Below are 18,424 nucleotides of genomic sequence, written 5' to 3' on the forward strand. Positions count from 1 at the left end.
GACATGCCTGCTGTCATGGTCAGTGGTCTTGTTAAACTTGTCAAAGGAATGCAGGGCCATGGCCCCATGCATGCCTTGCAAAGAACACAAGTCGTGGGGTACAAGATGGTTAATAGAGTTCCAACAGTCTGCTTTTAGTCCCAAGTTTAGGCAACTGAGCTTCCAAGTCCTATTTGGAGACACTGATAGGTGTCTCCAAGTGGGGGGACAGTCTAAGCAGGCAAAAATGTTTCTCATTGATTATCTTTCCCTTGTATCTGATCTAGTGAGGTGTCATACCAGCCAGGGTGTGCTGGTTGGAATAAGAAGGGGGCATGTTCCAACAAAGTGAGAAACAGTGAAGAAAATTCAGGATTTATCCTCAAACCAGCCTGAGTTTGAATCCCAGTTCTGCCTGCTTACTAGGCTTTGGATCTCTGTGAGTCTCAGCTTCCTTGGTAGAAAACCATGAATGACAGTGGAACCACTTCATTGGGTTGTTGAGATTTAACACGATCATGTGTACAGGGTACTGTGCTTGGTATACAATGCTGCTGCTGCTGCCAAGTCACTTAAGTCGTGTCCAACTCTGTTCAACCCCCATAGATGGCAGCCCACCAGGCTCCCCTGTCCCTGGGATTCTCCAGGCAGGAACACTGGAGTGGGTTGCCATTTCCTTCTCCAATGCATGAAAGTGAAAAGTGAAAGTGAAGTCGCTCATTCATGTCTGACTCCTAGAGACCCCATGGACTCTAGCCTACCAGGCTCCTCCGTCCATGGGATTTTTCCAGGCAAGAGTACTGGAGCGGGGTGCCATTGCCTTCTCAGTGGCATACAATAGGTGCTCAAAATAGAGTAGTTTTAAAATTGGGGCAAAGCCATACCTTGAAACATTGTCAACAGTGGGATAATATTTGGGTGAAGGGTTTGCCGCCAACCCAGCCCATTGAGGGTGACAGGCCCAGCTGTAAGTTCTGAGTGGGGCCGGGGCGGTAGCGGGGAGGGTGTTGCACGGCTGTAGTGAGTTCCTGGCATTCCCAACTAGGCCAAGTCATACTTGAAATTCCAGGCAGGCATTTGGCATCAAGGACTGCTGTTTGAGCCTCCCTCTCCGACTTCCACTAGGTTGAGATTCTAAGAAAGAAAATAGGCAAGGCTAAGTCAGGGCTCCAGTAGCAGCAGCAAGTCAGGGCTCCAGTCTGGGAATACCCGAACCACTATCAGGTAATTAGATGTTGATCCAGATTCCATAGAACTGGGGCGAACCCTGGTCGTAGAATTGGGGAGGAAGGTCAGGGCTGGATTAGCCGCCGCAGGAAGTCTAGGATGCCTCTCCTGAAAATGCTCCCGCCTGGGGAAAGGGCTGGGGCAGGTGGGTCCATACTGTGGAATTGAATGGAGGGTAGGGACTATTCACAGGCCAGGGGCCAAAGCAGGCAGGACCTGATTTCTGAGAGCCTCTGTGGTCGCCATAACCCCCAACGGCGGTCAGGACACAAAGAAGCAAGAGACTGCAGGTATGTGATAGAAATAAAACCACTTTACTGTTTAGAATAAAGGACACACTATAAAAAGTGAACATTATGCAACATTACAAGACAATATACATTCTCGGAATATAAAATTCATAAATAACATGGAGGAAAACTGTAAACAGTGCTACAAAATTTAGCAACAAATACATTCCTTCCAGACAGGGTTTTCTCTAGTTGATTTCTCTCCATCACTTCTGGCTCTCAGGACAGCAGACCGGCTAAGGAGGAAGGAGGGTGGTGCCTGGGAGAATTTATGAAGCCCCTCCCCTCAGACCGTGAGCCCTTCTCGTGCCTCCCAGGAGCCCGTTTGGAAGCTGTTTATATCCGTCTCCCCAGCACGCGCCCACTGTGTTTTGTTTTTGCTGTCAGAATTTTTAAAGTGTTTTTCTTGTGTAAAACTATTTTAGTGATATTTTTACTTTCACAGCCAGGAGCCAAACGCTTGGGTGTCATTTTTGGTTAACTCATGTTGCTGGTCAGTGAACACATGATGAAGGACAGAGGCAGGAGAGGGTGTTGTCTCTTGGGGACCACAGTTTCTCTGAGACAGCTGTTCCAATAAGTCATTTTTTTTAATTGCTCAAGAACCTTCATTTTTTTGTATGAAAAATGGTGCTCATGGGCTGTAGCCTGATTGCCATTATGTGTCTGGGGCTGTGCAAGGGTAAAAAGCACAGGAGTCTCCCAGTGCTGGCCAGATGGAGCACTGGCCTGAGAGGCGAGAGCCTAGGTGTGGTGCCTCCTGCATAGGGAGGCAGAAGAGATGGCTAGAGGAGGCCAAGACATCTCAGAATCCCAGGTCCCATGGCCCTGGATTTTTAGGTGAAATCATGGCTTCTCAATGGGTTGGACAAATGGACTAGAGGGAAAAAGGAATGGGAATGACTAGCAGAGCGCCCAGGGCCAGTTGATAACAGGGCAAGGATGTGAATGTACTTGCTATTTTTTCTCTTCTCCTTTGTAGTCCAGAAAGCACTAGGATGCCAACGGGGAAGAGTCTAGAGGACTCTCCAGTGCTCGTTGCTTCTAGTTCCCCCATTTACCAATCTAGCTGCCTGCACAGTAGAAGTCTTTACCCTCCATTCCACTGTAGAATTTGATTCAGAAAAATGGTGGCATGTAGGTTTTGTTTTCTTCTTTTCTCTTAAACACAGTGTACACATATTACAGCCTACACATGACATAAGATTTAGCAAAATAAAACGTTCATGAAATGAATGAAATACGGAAGTGTCTCAGCTACATAAATGACTTTAAATTGTACAGTAAGTGAACAGGTGAAATAAACAAAGCTATAGCTTATAGAAAGCTCAAAAACCGCCCTCTGACATCACTTTGCAAAGGACCCTTCTTTGCTCAGGACCTGCTGTTCTCCTCGCCAGGGCCTGGCAGATGGGACTGTGGTTCCACCAACTTTTCAGAGGGAAACTTCAGGTGATTCGGGCTCAGGCCTCACCTCAAGTCTCTCTTTGTGTGAGTGGAGGTGACCCCACCAGGGACCAAGAATAGCCAGATGCCTCATGGAGTCACACTGATGTCCAGTTGTGGGAGGGCACCTGTGCAGATCGGGTTAGGGCTTCTACCTTGTAGGACTTTGAAGTTCAAATTAAGAAAATCTTAAAACACCAAGTCTGGGGCTTACCCCTTAAAAACCACTGGCCTGCTGAACTCAGCTCCTTCTGCTTATGCTGCCCCACTGAGAGCAAAGTCTCCTGTTTCCTGCATGCCAAATGTCCCCACCACAAGGTGAAAGGTACTAGGTAATGAGACCAGTCTGGAGGAAATCAGATGCCTTGACTGCCTTCTCGCTCTGAGGTTCTGCCAAACACCTTGCCTGGGCGTTTGTGTTTGTGAGCGAGACATTACGTTGTGTTGTCTGCTGCTTTTTTTTCTCCCGTTTAAATTGGCAGCTCTGTTTCCTAAAGTGGAATGAACTGAAGATACAAATACTAATAGAGTACAAATACCCATAATCTGAAAAAAAGAGACAGAGCCATCATGTTAAATGTAACCATCCTACCATCCTCAATTCTGTAAAATATACATTATCACCTACTCTTGGCATCTCACTTTCAACACTAAAACTTAAAATAATTTTATTTAATCAGAGAATTTATATTATAGTTTTATTTCAAAAAATACAACAAAAACCCTACAGCTGTTTGCAAAGTCAGGTTTTCCCAGTGACCACCACTTTTAATTCTATGAGGTGAGGGCCTTAGGATGTGTCATTCACTCGCCAGTAAGCTACAGGAAAAGGAGCAAGTTGTCCCCAAACCCAGAAAATGTGGCCATCTAACCAAGGCAGATACTGCAGCTTTCCTTCCTGTGCCCAGGCCCAGACCCACACTAACTCGCATCTCCCATCTGAGCCAGCCAGTAAAGGCAGTTAAATGAAGGCCCCAAACATGAAGCAGGAGAAAAGGAGGACAGAGGTCAGATGACCCCAGTTAGAGGGATGCTGAGGGTGCTCAGAAATTCAAATTTTAATTAAAATGAAAAAAAAAGATCAACTTGGAATGTCATGATTTTCTTCAAACAAGCAACAACAACAAAATAGAAGAGATTAAGCTATTGGCATATTTAACAGCATTGAACAGAATTCTGTGTCCTGTAAAAAAAAAAAAATTAGCTTATGTCCCCATGTGGGTATATGTAAATGTGTATGCAAACACACCCCCCTAGGTGAACTAAAATGCTAGTTTGGAAATAATATCCTCTACCCAAATCTACTTGTTCTCTATCTGTGGATAGTGTACGGTGTTCGTATTTCTCCGATTTATATAAAGGCAAGCTCCTGGCCAGATCTACCAAAGACGTTTCCAGGAGGAAATCTTGTGGGCAGTGAGAAGAGGAAAGACATTCATCTTAGTCTCTCACCTGAGCTTTTGTCTAAGGCACATTGCCTCCTGACCTCAGGCAGATATTTAAGTCTTCATCAACTAAGAAAATTCTGTTATTCTGGCCTGGCTGCTTGCTCCAGACTCAGAAGCATCTGGTCAACCCAAGCATCGGTGGGCTGGGGGAGCTGTGTGTGTGCTGCATCATCCAGACCCTCTTGCAGTTTCTTCCTTCCCTCCCTCAGTCTCATGTGCAGACACAGACAGACACAGTCTGGTAAGGACATGCAGTAGCATCTCCTCGGTGTATAACATCTTCTGCGTACCTTGAGTCTATCTGCTGGCTGCCCTTGACTGATTTGAAACAGTTGGCTTTTCAGCAGCTTCCTTGTCTGTGTCCTTTACGTACTGAGGAAGAGGGTAGAGAAGGGCAAAGGAAGGAGAGTCTGGGAGATGGTGAGATGGGGAAGAAGAAAGAAGGGTAGATATTACAATGCCCTAATCGGGTAGTTTTTCAATTTTTGTTTTCCTAAAAAAATATAGATTATATCATCACGAAGAAGAAGAGTACCCACTCCTCATTCTTTCTGGCATGACACCAAAAATTTCCAGGTGGAAATGGGTGATGTCAAACACCAAAAAGAAAGGGAGGGGTGGGGCCAGGAGGATGGTTCCAAATAAACTCCATATGACAGCATAGATTTTCCTCTAAGTGTTCGAAGTGCTAAATTTGCAAGAAAACAGGCACTAATTTCATTGTCATCATCTGAGAAGAGTTAGTGTCCAAGGGAAGCTCAGTGGGAAGGGAGGGAAGTGAGGTGGGGCCGGGTCTGATGCTCAGGGGTCTGTGGCATTGATGATGCTTTTGTCCGGGGGTGCCCATCCTCGGTACCAGCTACAGTAGCCACCCTTCTGCCGGATGCAAGCATAGTGTTTGGACTGGTAGCCAGGGTAGCCGAAATTGGAGAGCATGTCGGTCCAGAGACACTCGTTCTTGGAGGTTACAAAGCAAGGCAGGTAGTAGCAGGATTTGATCTGCAGTGAGATAAAAGCCAAAGGTTGGTGGGCTCTGCCAGGGTGGACTTAGGCCTGATGTGAGATCTCTGTGGTGGAGCCCAGCCACATCCCTCCCTTAGTGAGGACAATATAAATAACACTCACCAATATTTATTGAGCACCTACTATGTACCAGACATTCTGCTAAGTGCTTCCATCTTATTCTTTAATTCTCATAACTGATTTATCTCCCTTTTACAAACAATAGAGCCTCAGAGAGGTTAAGTAACTTGCCCCAAGTCACACAGCCAGAAAGTGGTAGAATTAGATATTTGGGAGAGCTTTTCCTCTCAAGTGGTAACAGGCAAGCATGGGAGTTCTTAACAGTTGTAGGGAACTGAGAAATCAAAAAGATTAAAGCATAAAAATGTAGAGTCCAGCTGCCGTAGGCTGGAAATCAGACAGTGAGCTGTGTGACTTAGGCCTAGCTACTCTCTGGGCCTTTTGCAGATGTTTCCTCATCTGCAAAATAGGGATAATTAAAACTATACTAGTAGTAATCACTGTTGTCACAATTTTGCAGAGTTGTCATGAGAATTAATTGAGAGACTGGCCCAACTGCCTCCTACAGCAGCAAGGCTGTGGGCCCTAACTCTGTGCTTGGGTCAAGAAGTTGGGCCAGGTTGAAGAGTGACCTTCTGAAGCAAGTGGTATCTGCAGTCCTGTACCAGTTAAGCCGCCTTGGGTGGGGGCCACCAGTGAGTCAGCTGCCTAAGCAAGCCCACTTGGGACTTGGCAGGACTTGCCATTAAGGATCCTGTACCTTCTACAACCTTGAGTCACAGTGCGGAGCGGGGGGTCAAGAATGCTGAAGAGCCCTCATGCCCCAGCAGCTGCCAAGTGGGCAGCACAAATTAGAGCAGAAAGGCATTCTTTCCTCTCCCTCTTTGCTGCTCAGCATAGGTGCAACATTGCTTGCCACCCCTGCTCAGACCTGCCCCTCTGCCCAGGCCTGAACCGCACACCCTTCTCAGCCCAAGGGTCCAGTGCCCAGTTCTGGAGGAGCTGGTGTTTCTAGGGCTGCCAGCCAGTAGCCGCCCCCGTCTGCTATCCCTGAGGCTTACCTTGCAGTTACAGCCCAGGTGATATCGATAGTTCAGCCCCTTGCGCTGGGAGAGGGTGAGCTGGTCCCACCTCTCTACAAAGTTACACAGTCCTGTGTACATCTTGCCATCATAGACTCGGCCTAGAGGAGGAAAGGGACAAGGGGAGAGTTATTTTGCCCAGAACCCAGCCAGAAGAGAAGGAATTCATGCCTACTGAGTAACCTCCTTAGGTCAGGAAATGTATGTACTACGTACTTTACTGTCCCATGATTTTATTTCATCTTCTCCAACACCTTTTAGGATGGATTGTATACCCATTTTCCAAATGCAGAAAATTAAGCTTGGAGAGGTTAAGCGATGTGTGGAAGGTCCACAAACCCAGTGAGCACTGGAGCTCGGGTCAGAGACCAACTGTTCTCTTCTCACATCAATGGCTTTTTGGTCTTGCTTTTGTTTTTTTCCTTTTCTCCACTGATTGCCTAAAGGTGGACAGCTTTAAAAGACAGACCTAATAGGTTGACTGAGATGTGGAGAGCAATAGGTACTAGCAATTTCTTTTTACTTACTGTAAAGCTGAGAAATTGCAAAACTAGGAGATTTTCTCCACAGTCAGTGGTAGAATGGAGACTAAAACCCAGCCTCGTAAAGCAACTGTACTCCAATAAAAATTAATTTTATTTATTTATTTTTAATATAAATTTATTTATTTTAATTGGAGGTTAACTACTTTACAATAGTGTATTGGTTTTGCCATACATCAACATGAATCCGCCCCAGGTATACACGTGTTCCCCATCCTGAACCCCACTCCCTCCTCCCTCCCCATACCATCCCTCTGGGTCATCCCAGTGCACCAGCCCCAAGCAACCAGTACCATGTATCGAACTTGGACTGGCGATTCGTTTCATATATGATATTATATATGTTTCAATGCCATTCTCCCAAATCACCCCACCCTCTCCCTCTCCCTCTCCCACAGAGTCCAAAAGAGTAAAACCCAGCCTCACGTAGAAACTTTAAGCTCCGACCAATGGCCGAGTAAGATAGACTCAACTCTAGATAACTCCTTACAATTCAGCGGGCACATCACCAGGGACCTGAGAACACTGCTGGGTCTACAACTCGTTCATCTTCTGAACTGAGGAGCAGTGGACCTTGGCCAAACCCTGACCTAGATGCCGGAGTTGGCCATTACCTGTCAGCAGGTACTGGTACTTGTTGACCTCAAGCTTAAGGCCACAGAGACTTTCAGAAGCTTCTGTGTGGATGTACTGCACATGGGGCATCTTGGTGAATCCTCGGTACATCTGTGGGCAGAAGGAATGTCATGAGAGGAGGACCAGACCTCAGAACACATGCCATCATTTGGGCTGTGGGATCGGATTTCCTTTATAGGCCACTGTGGCCAGTCACTGAACTACCTACCAAAGGGTCTTCACTCCAGAGGCAAAGACACCTGCTCCTCTCTCTTCTGAGCCACGGTTGGTGCCTTCCCCAAGAAACCTTCCCATCCAGCCAGTCACACCTCCCACTCCATGTTATAGGTGAGGAGCCCAAGGCCCAGACAGGTTACGTGGCTTGTCTAAGGGCACACGGTTGGTGTGTGGCAGAGACAGGAATGTAAGCAGGAGAACTTGTTCTTAACCATTATCCTATGCTGTCTCCCTGGCAGCCTCACAAGCTCATGGCTAAGGGCCTCTGATGCAGGCAGGTGCCATTTATAGCTATCTGCCTCCTTCATCAGCATGTGCTCAGAGCCACCAGTGTGCACATAATGGAGGCTGAAACCACTTGGCGATTCCAGGTCTAGTCCACGAGCGTTCTGCAGGCCCTGATCTGCTGAGACAACTGTTAACCTTGTGAGCTGGCAGGGGTGGGAGGGGGCACCGAGGTGCTGCCGAATCCCATTATCCCCCAGTTCTTAGCCCTGGATGGCTGGTGGTCTCTGGGATTATCCCAAGGGTTTCCAATAAGACAGTGTTTCTGCTTTAGTTCTGGTATGCGTTATTAATTTACTTAGAGTAATTAATAAAAAGCCAGACATCACCTCACTGGTGTATCATCTAAGTGTCTCCCATTCAATCTAATGGGCTGTTTTTTTTCTCCCTGTTTTCTTTTAAGTGGTGATTGCCTGGCGGGGGTAGGTGGTCCATGAGCCGCCCCCCGCCCCCCACCCCCCCAACCCCCCCCAAATCCCCCAACCCCCCCCCACCCCACCCCGCCATCGTAATGGGTTTGTTAGACTCACAGGGTTTGGGAGCTACTTCCTTTTTAAGGGGAGTACTGTTCTAATTGTGTACAACCATCAGTGCAGGTGCTTTTAATTTACCTGGCCTCCCTTTGCAACCCTCTTCTCCCTCGAGGCTCTCCAGCTAAACAAGGAAATGCAGCCAAGAGCAGGGGGTGGGGGAGACTTCTGTTTTCACTCAGTTTTCAGTTATGCCATGGGGGGCGGGGGCATGTCCCATCCTACCGCCCAGTTCCTCAGTGGTGGATGGTGCCTCTCTTGCTCTAATAAGAACCGTACCTAAGAGGGCTGCTATGTGCATGCCATCATGCGTGGCCCTGGGAGAACATCCCTTGCATTTACTCCCAGGCCCAGCAACTTCTTGTTTTGGTGTGGATTACCCTTGCCTTTTTGGCAAGTGTTCCAACTCAGTACTTGCTCTAGGTTTTACAGGACAGCCTACTGGAGCCTCAGTTTATTCCATGTTGGTGTGTTCCCTTTATCTCCTCTCTGGTTTATGAGTGAGAATCCAGCCCCTGCCCAGTAAGAACTCAACTTGTTGAAATCAGCTTAGCATCATTGCTACTTTTGAACTGAAGAACACCTTATTTTAACATGGTTTCTAGCACTTACACACAAAGTCAGAATCTTAATACATTATAAATGACTGAGTCTGACAAATACAGAGCTGCCTTTTAAGGTCAATTCTGAAAATAACAATACATTTGTAGTAAATGTATGGTAAAGTTAGGCAGATTTTTACTCATTTTGTTGTCTTTTTTTATATTAATCTAGCTTAATCTAAATATTGATCCTAAAGTATTATTATGTCTGTAGCCATAGAGACCTAGAATTGGTTTGAAAATTTTAGAAGGGTTATAATAGGTTTATAATGTCCTAAAATTAGAGAATCTCAGAATTGGAAATGTGGGTAATCTAGTCCAGCCAATGCAATGGAAGATTAATGGTAAACTCAGGTTCTATAGACAGACAGCCAGAGTCTATATCTTGTCTCTGCTATTTATTAGCTTCTTGGAAAGTTGTTTACTATCTTTGGGCCTCAGTTTCTTCATCTCTAAAATGGGGCAAATCACCTTATGCAAAGAACTGACTCATTGAAAAAACTCTGATCCTAGGAAAGATTGAGGGCAAGAGGAGAAGGGGGTGACAGAGGATGAGATGATTGGATGGCATCACTGACTCAGTGGACATGAGTTTGAGCAAACTCCAGGAGATACTGAAGGACAGGGAGGACTGGCACACTGCATCCCAGGGGGTTGCAAAGAGCTGAACATGACTTGGTGACTAAACAACAACCAACTGACTTTATAAGGTGTTTTTGAGAATTAAATGCCTTAGAATAGCACCTGGCACACATTTAGTTAAAGTTAGCTTAAAACAAGTTTTACTGAAGTTTGTCATGAGCAGACAGAAGAATTTGGTCCCCTTCTTCCTACATGTCTTGCCCAGCTTCGTCTCTTGGTACAAATAGTTAAAGCTGGTTTCAGAAGTAGGCAGGTTGCTCCTTCCCCACTCCCCACTGGCTTTATTGAGGTATGATTGACAGATAAAAGATGTATCAAAAGGGTAAGGTATGCAAGGGTTATTTTGAAATATGTATATGATGTGATTACCACAAGGAAGCTAGTTAACACATCTATAACCTCACATAGTTACCTTTTTATGTATGAGAACGCTTAACATCTCTCTCAGCAACTTTCTGGCACGTCCTACAATGTTGTCGACTATAGTCCCAATGCTGTGCGTTAGATCTCCAGAACTCACACATACCTCAGTACTGAAAGTCTGTAACCTTTCACCAACATCTCCCATTTTCTGCATCTCCTAGATCCTGATAACCACCATTCCACTCGCTGTTTCAAAGAATTCTACTTTTTTTAGATTTCACAAATAAATGAGGCTGTGTAATACTTTTCTTTCCATGTCTGGCTTATTATACTTAGCATTAATGTCCTCCAGGTTCACCTGTGTTGTCACAAATGACAAATTTCCCTTTTTTGAGGCTGAATAATATTCCATTATAATATTTCATTGCTGTATATATACACACATATATGCATACCCACACACCACACTGGACTTTACAAGCCTCTCGGCCTCGCTTCATGATAGTAAGTACATGAAGTTCCAAGAACTTCTTAACTTCCCTTGGAGTGAAGGAACAAGTAATGTGAGAAAGAAATTTCTGAGTTTGGGGAGTTTTACCCATTTCTTACGGAATGTCGTCTGGTCTTTATCCATATTCGCAGCGTGAACTGTCACCACTATGTCAGATATTTCTGGCTTGCCTGTGGAGGGTCAGCACTGTGCTGGACACTGCTTTATAGCCTGAACTCATTTAAACTCACACTGCTTCCTATAAGCAGTCGCATTTCAGAGGCAGTAGAAACCTGCCTGGAGCACCAAGTGCACGGACTTTCTCTCACAGATCGGGCTGTCTAGCTGGGGAGGCAGAGCACACGAGAGCAGAGTCACAGGCGTTGGGCTGTGGAGGGGCTCCCCCTCCCTGTGGGCTGGCCGGAGGGAGGGGGAGAGCAGGGAGGGGTGGCCAGAAAGGCTTCCAGCTGCAGCTTCAAAGGCGAGATGCTGCCATTGCTCATTTTGATTAGACAAAGCCCTGAAGGAAGGAAGTCCTGGGGGCCAGGCAATCCGATTGTCCAGCAGATCTGTCCTCCCCAGGGTCAGGATGTGCACAGCACATGACCAGCGGGCCTTCCCATGGGACTTTCCCCGAGACCAGCTGGGACATCATGTCCCCCACTTGCTCTCCCCTGTAGCCAGTCTGAGAGCGGGTTTCCTTGGCATAAACTATAGTCAAAGCAAAGCAGGTGCTTTCTCATAGTCCTGATGAGAGATAAGGTCCCCAAAGATTAGAACATCCAATTCTGGGAACTTCCACCTTTGCTCCACAGCCCAGCACCCCAGCCCCAGCTAATCTCCAAGTCTGAGCTCGCAGTAAGCTGCCTCAGCATTCTAACACCCTCCCAGTCTCTCCTGTGCACACTCAAGATATACCTGAGAGGATGACCGGAGGCTCCAGAATCAGCATATGGGAGGGGGTCTGCCTGCCTTTCATCTGGTGAGAAATTAGGGGGTGAGAGGTTGGGAACTCAGAAAAGAAAGCGGTCAGATAGTGCAGCTCAAATTCTCACGTCTTCTGAGTTCCTTTAGCCGTGCTTTAAGGGAGTCCTTGCTTTCCCCAGCGGACTCTCTGGGTAGACTCTAATCCTCTAGAACAAAGCGCCCAGGGACCCGTGCCAAAACTCCTGCAGGCTCCCCTCCCAGGCCTCTTCCCCTTTCTTCCTACAAAGATTTTTTCCATACACCCTTTGCAAGTCAAGAGCTACACTGCTGGATGCTGCTGCTGCTAACTCGCTTCAGTTGTCTGTGACTCTGTGCGACCCCATAGACGGCAGCCCACCAGGCTCCGCCATCCCTGGCATTCTCCAGGCAAGAACACTGTAGTGGGTTGCCATTTCCTTCTCCAGTGCATGAAAGTAAAAAGTGAAAGTGAAGTCGCTCAGTCGTGTCCAACTCTTCGCAACCCCATGGACTGTAGCCTACCAGGCTCCTACATTTATGGGATTTTCCAGGCAAGAGTACTGGAGTGGGGTGCCATTGCCTTCTCCAACACTGCTGGATGACAAACCCACAAACCCAAGCTAACCTCCTTTTGTTTCTAGGGGAATTAGATACAAATGGCGTGTTGCCGGGGAGCCCCCAAAGTGGGCGGGAAGGGTAAATCAGCCTGCTGCTCTGTAATCTTGTAGGCAAAAACTCTAATTTCACTCTAGTCACCAGTTTCTAACTAAATGATCTTGACAGTTGTATAAGCTTTCAAGTCTCACCTGTAAAATAGAGGGTAATGTTTATCTGTTTCATCGAGTTGTTGTGAGGACTGACCCATGCAAAGGCTTATCAGGATGCATGGTACATAGTAAATGTTCTTTCATTGTTACTTGTATGGAGCCTTGTGTTCATTATAACAATTATCTTTGTATCCTCAGCTCAGAAAAGCACAGTGCAAAGCACAGAGAGGGCAGGGAGGAAGAGAGAAAGGAAGTGAGAGAGGGGAGGAAGGCCTACTCCTGCTCCCCTGCCCTGCACCATCTCAGACTAGCCTACCGGTACCTGGAGACCAGCAGAATCCAGTGGCCTCTCTGGATAGAAGGGCAATGACCAATTCTATGGTTTATCCAATAGTGGGCTGGTAGCAGGGACAGAGTTAACAAAGGTACTGGATGGTGGCTGATGATCGAAGTAGGATTTCAGGGAGATTTTGGGGAGTCATGTAAAGAACACCCAGGGTTGGGAAGGAGTCCTGACACCTCAGCTTTGGAACTAGATTTGCCTTTAATGAAATGTGTGATTCTGGGCAACTCATTTCCCTTTGAGCCTCTGTCACAAATAAGACAGGGAATTTTATTTTCTAATGCCCAGCACTCTGATCCATGACCTGGGTGAAAGATGGTGAATGAACAGCATAAGACCAGCATCTTGGGAATGGGTTTTTTTTTCCCTGAAGCAGATAGGTGAGCAAGTATCATTTGGCCTCTAAATGACGCCCAGGGGCTGTTCTTACCCCAGTGAGGCAGGAACAGGACATTGTACCCACAGCAAGGCCTCTGGTGACCCTGGCATCCAGGCCATGAAGGAAGGAGAGGAGCTGGGCAAGCTTAGGAACTGCTGCCCCCAGCTCTTCCCCTCCCAGTGCTCTGCTAGCTGCAGAGCGTCTCTCATAATGTGAAGGGCTGTTTCAGAGCAGACAGGGATTGCATCTCCTGAACCTCTGCCTTTGTCTAATCTGCTTTTGCATCTGCTTGCCAGCTGCCAGTGGTTACACAGTGGGTTTTTGGGTTGTTACTGCTCTTGTTGGTTCCCCCTCCACCCACTCTTCTTTCCCCATGGCTGTCTGAAGACATAAGCTGGTCCCATGACCAGGCTTGGGCAGCCAAGGGCAGCCATCCAGGCCTGACTCTGGACATTACATAACCAGAAGGCTGTGGATGTTTCCAAAATTGAATCCAAAGCAACAGGTTCCGCAAACTCAGTACATCTAACCTCGGGCTTCAGGACGCAGGAATTATGAGGCCTGGAGGTCTGCCTCCGAGATGGCTGGGTACCACCCGTGGCTGTGTCTCTCCCTACTTCTCAGTCCTACCCACGGATTGTTTCCTCTGCAGGGTTTCAGGCTAGTGGGTCTCACCCTCATTCCCTCATTATGTGGACAAGAATTTACTGAGTCCCTATTGGTCCCACTCTAATTGCTGGGAATGCAAATATGAGCACTGAGTTGTACCCAGGCTGGCAGTCCACTGGGACCTGGGCACACCCCATCTCAAACTCCTGACTATAGTTCTTAAACATAGGGACCGCATCTCCCTTGTGGCCTCCAGAGTTCCTGGCACAGAGTGCTGCATGCAAGGAGGTGCTTAAAAAGTGAGGGGGAGGGATGATGGGCCAGCTGCCAAGCTGTTCAGGGTAGAGCCCCAGTCCTCTGTGCCAAAGCACCCAAACTAGCTCCTGCTTAGAAGCAACACAGTCCATGTCCCAGGGCACTTAGAATCCTGAAATGCCTAAGCCAGGAGGGCTCTTAGGAGTGCTAAGTCCAACCCCACACCATTCAGTTTAGTTCAGTTCAGTCACTCAGTCGTGTCCGACTCTTTGTGACCCCATGAATCACAGCACGCCAGGCCTCCCTGTCCATCACCAACTCCCGGAGTTCACTCAAACTCATGTCCATTGAGTTGGTGATGCCATCCAGCCATCTCATCCTCTGTCATCCCCTTCTCCTCCTGCCCCTAATCCCTCCCAGCATCAGAGTCTTTTCCAATGAGTCAACTCTTCGCATGAGGTGGCCAAAGTACTGGAGTTTCAGCTTTAGCATCATTCCTTCCAAAGAACACCCAGGGCTGGTCTCCTTCAGAATGGACTGGTTGGATTTCCTTGCAGTCCAAGGGACTCTCAAGAGTCTTCTCCTATACCACAGTTCAAAAGCATCAGTTCTTTGGTTCTCAGCTTTCTTCACAGTCCAACTTTCACATCCATACATGACCACAGGAAAAACCATAGCCTTGACTAGATGGACCTTTGTTGGCAAAGTACCATTCAGTTCAGTTCAGTTCAGTCACTCAGTCGTGTCCAACTCTTTGCGACCCCATGAATCGCAGCATGCCCGGCCTCCCTGTCCATTACCATCTCCCAGAGTTCACTCAAAGTCACGTCCATTGAGTCCATTAACAGATGGCAAAACTGAGCCCAGGAAAGGGGACAGTTCTAAAGCAAGTGAGCTCAGTGGAGGATGGAGCTGAGACTAGGAGGCGGGCTCCCTAGGTTTAGAATCTGATGTGCTTTTCCTGAAGGCATGCTTCCTGAATGTGTTTCCTAATGCTAATGTGCTCACAAATATGCTCAGTTACATGAATATGCTTAGTAGATGATGCTAACTACTGGGATGTGAGAATACAATTAAACCCAGGAAAATAGGGAAAGGGTGCAGTTCCTACTTTGGCTTGAGGTTCCTGTGATATAAGTTCAATGTAAAGTTTTAAGAGGTCAAACATAGGTTATAATCTTAGTGACTGCTTAAAAGTAGGCATTGTTTAATCCTAAAAAATCAAACCTCAGATGAACCCATAGAGACCATCTAGTCAACATTCCTACGTGCCCCCATTTTATAGATAGAAAGACTGAGGCCCAGGGAGGGGCAGTGACTTAGCCAATAGCTCATCGTAACTAGATAACAGGACTGTCTGCTGTCTGGTTTCAGAGCCCAGCTTCTTAACAGCTGCCTCTGAAGGACTCCACCTGCCCTGGCTCTGGGATGAAACAGCCACCACCACCACCACCCTTCCCCTTCTGCTGCCTCATCTACACCCTCTCCTGCCAGGTAGAGGGGCTATGGCTGGGGATCAGATACCAAGCAAACACACTCTCTAAGTCCAGTTCCAGTTGCCTCCACTGGCCAAGACTCTCTGACAGAAACCTTGCCCTCTGCCCACCCCCAAACCCTCCTGAGCCTGGAATTGGGCTATCACTCACCTTCATCTGCTTGATGGTGTAGACCATCGTGCCAAAGGGCCCCTCCTTCAGCAGTTTCTTCCCTACCACCTTGGCTCGGATCACTGGAGAAAAAGGCAAGACAAACAGGGAGGTTAGGGAGGCCTGAACCATATGAGGGACCACATCTCAGAGCAGGCATCTACCTGCCGTGTGCCTGGAATTGCTTTCTTAGTAATAGTGAGGCAACTGGAATAGATGATTGTGTTTATAAGAGCAAGAATTCAGATAAGAAACCCTGGGATGGGGGAGTAGGGGGCAGGGAGAAGTGGAGGAGAAAAGGGAAGCAGACATCTTTGGAGCTAATTTCCCTAAATGTTCATAATTGCTGTCCAGAAATTTCTAGGCTGCAGTCATCCCTGAAGGAGTGACTCTATGCTTTCACCATAATCCAAAATCTTCTCCTGTCAGTGTTTCCTGCCCTCTCCTCATTGCACCTCTGATAATCCCGTGGTCTCTCAGACCCCTTTCTGAGTTCTTGCTCATTTGGGACTTCCTTTGCATGCCTACGTTTTGCCACATCCTGGTACATCCACAGAGTTGTGATGCACCCCAGTTTCCCTCCATGCCCCAGTTGGTACTGTGATAGGGCCCTTGGTACCCTGCAGTTAGATGGCATGGGATGGCGGCTCAGTGAGGGTGTGGTAGAGGAAGAAGCAGTTGGGAGCAGGGGCTTAGGAGCCAACTGAACTTTCCCCATCCCAGCCCTATTCTTTATGGTTATTATGATTGTGGACAAGTACCTTTGTTTCTGGCCTCTGACTTCTTCTATAAAACAGGATAATAATGTTACCAGTTACCTGAATCAATTAGGCAAGTAATGCCTGTGGAACTCTGGGCACTATGTCTTGGACGGAGTGTGCATTAGGTAAATGTTATTACTGTCATCATCATTATCATCATCACTGGCAAAATGAAATAGGCTGACCATGGAAGGATTGTTACTAGAAAAAAAATAGGTCCCATTTATCACACACCTTCTATGTGCAAAAGTACATTTTACTTATTTACTCTTCACAACTGCCTTACAAGGTCAGTATTAACATCCACATTCCACAGATACAGAAACAGAGAGATGTAACCACTTCCTCTTTCTGAACTTCAGTTGTTTTATCTGTAAAGAGAATGTACCACCTATGTCAGGGAATGAGGATTGGGAATTGGAATGAGGATTAAACAAAACATTTTATGAAATTTCTTATTACAACATCTGGTTGAAGGGAGTTGCTCAGTAAATATTAGTTGATTACGAATATAAAAAGAATTAGAGAGATCCAGTATGACAGAGACTTTAAGACAGGCATTTACTATATGCAGTAAGAACACAGAGAATAGAGGGATTGTCTTGGAGATTATAAGAGGCTTCTTTTTCTATAATATGTGAAGAAGAAGCACCGAACAGTTGTCTTATAGATCTTAAAGACTGAACTCGGAAACTGCAAAGAAGTTGCATTCATTGACTCAGCCAAAGAAAAAATTGTCTAATAACGAGATCTAGCAACAAAGTCAGGGAGATCGAGGTGATGCCATCATAGCGGCAGAGAGTGTCTCCATCAAAGGGAGCTGGATTCTCTCATTGAGTTAACTGCTCAGTCATGTTTGACTCTGTGCAACCCCATGGACTGTAGCCTGTCAGGCTCCTCCGTCCATGGGATTTTCCAGGCAAGAATACTGAAGTGGGTTGCATTTCCTGCTCCAGGGTATCTTCCTGACCCAGGGATCGAACCTGTGTCTCCTGCATTGCAGGCAGACTCTTTACTCTCTGAGCTACCAGGGAAGGACCTTAACCAGAATGGAATGGATTTTTGCATTTATAGTAGCCATGTTTGAATTACAGATTGAACTCTTTCAGTTCTAGGATCTTATCACTCTTTTTTACCTCAGGTTGCATTTAGCCCAAAAAAGAGTAGATGCTCAATAAATGTTTATCAAATAAGTTACCCTTTACACACACACAGACACTCGCGCACACACACACGTACACACACGTACGCACACACACACACACACACCTGCCTACTCTGGTAAATCTGTTATCCTTCCCCATTTTGGATGTCCCAGTGTGTTTCTCAGTCCATCATCTATTCCCCTACTCCAGCTGAATCCTATCCTGTTTCTCCCCAGATGAGCTTAGAGTCTACTCTCCTAGTCAGACATGAAGTCAGGCCCCAGATGATTCAAGGGCCCCTCCAAACCTTAGCTGCCAGGGATGGCAAAACATGGAACCTATTGGCAAGTTTAGCAATTTAGCCAAGGCAGCTCGGTGTGAAAGAGGCAAGTGATTGTTTCCAAGTCTGCTGTAAAAAAAGACAGCTTGGCGAGATCCCAGGCCAAGCTCCCTAAAGATTCTGCCTCCACCTTTGTGTCCAGCTTTGAAACAGCATCCTTGGCAGGAAGCCATCCTCCCAGAGGCCCCAGGGACTATTTCCTCTACATTAACTCCCACAGGCAGGTTGTAACAGCTTAACTGTTGGGCAGAAGGCATCTTTGCCAGGACTTTCCTATTGATTCTTCCTGAATTGATTTGGCTGCATCTTCTGCTGCTTCATTAATACAGAAGGTAAACGAAGGAGTGAGCCATTGGCTTGGGAAGAAAAAAAGCAGAAGGGATTCCTTTAAATAGTAACATCTACGCTTTCCTGGCTCAAAAATGGCTTGCCT

At 46.8% G+C, this 18,424-nt stretch overlaps 2 protein-coding genes across 2 annotated transcripts in view; one reads left to right on the forward strand and one right to left on the reverse strand.

Annotated features, from left to right (window-relative positions):
- The window catches only part of SYN3 (synapsin III), a 499,918-nt gene that overhangs the window by 148,735 nt on the left and 332,759 nt on the right, over window positions 1–18,424 (forward strand). The window lies entirely within an intron of this gene.
- TIMP3 (TIMP metallopeptidase inhibitor 3) overlaps window positions 1,498–18,424 on the reverse strand; it is a 60,101-nt gene continuing 43,174 nt past the window's right edge. The window contains exons 2-5 of the mRNA XM_005898339.3: window positions 15,746–15,828; window positions 7,652–7,763; window positions 6,475–6,596; window positions 1,498–5,389 (exon numbers count right to left, since the gene is read on the reverse strand). Of these exons, the coding sequence (XP_005898401.1) occupies window positions 5,192–5,389; window positions 6,475–6,596; window positions 7,652–7,763; window positions 15,746–15,828 (515 nt within the window). The 3' untranslated portion in view covers window positions 1,498–5,191. The remainder of the gene's footprint in view (window positions 5,390–6,474; window positions 6,597–7,651; window positions 7,764–15,745; window positions 15,829–18,424) is intronic.

The sequence above is a fragment of the Bos mutus genome, chromosome 5 (assembly GCF_027580195.1).
Source record: "Bos mutus isolate GX-2022 chromosome 5, NWIPB_WYAK_1.1, whole genome shotgun sequence".
NCBI lineage: Eukaryota > Metazoa > Chordata > Mammalia > Artiodactyla > Bovidae > Bos > Bos mutus.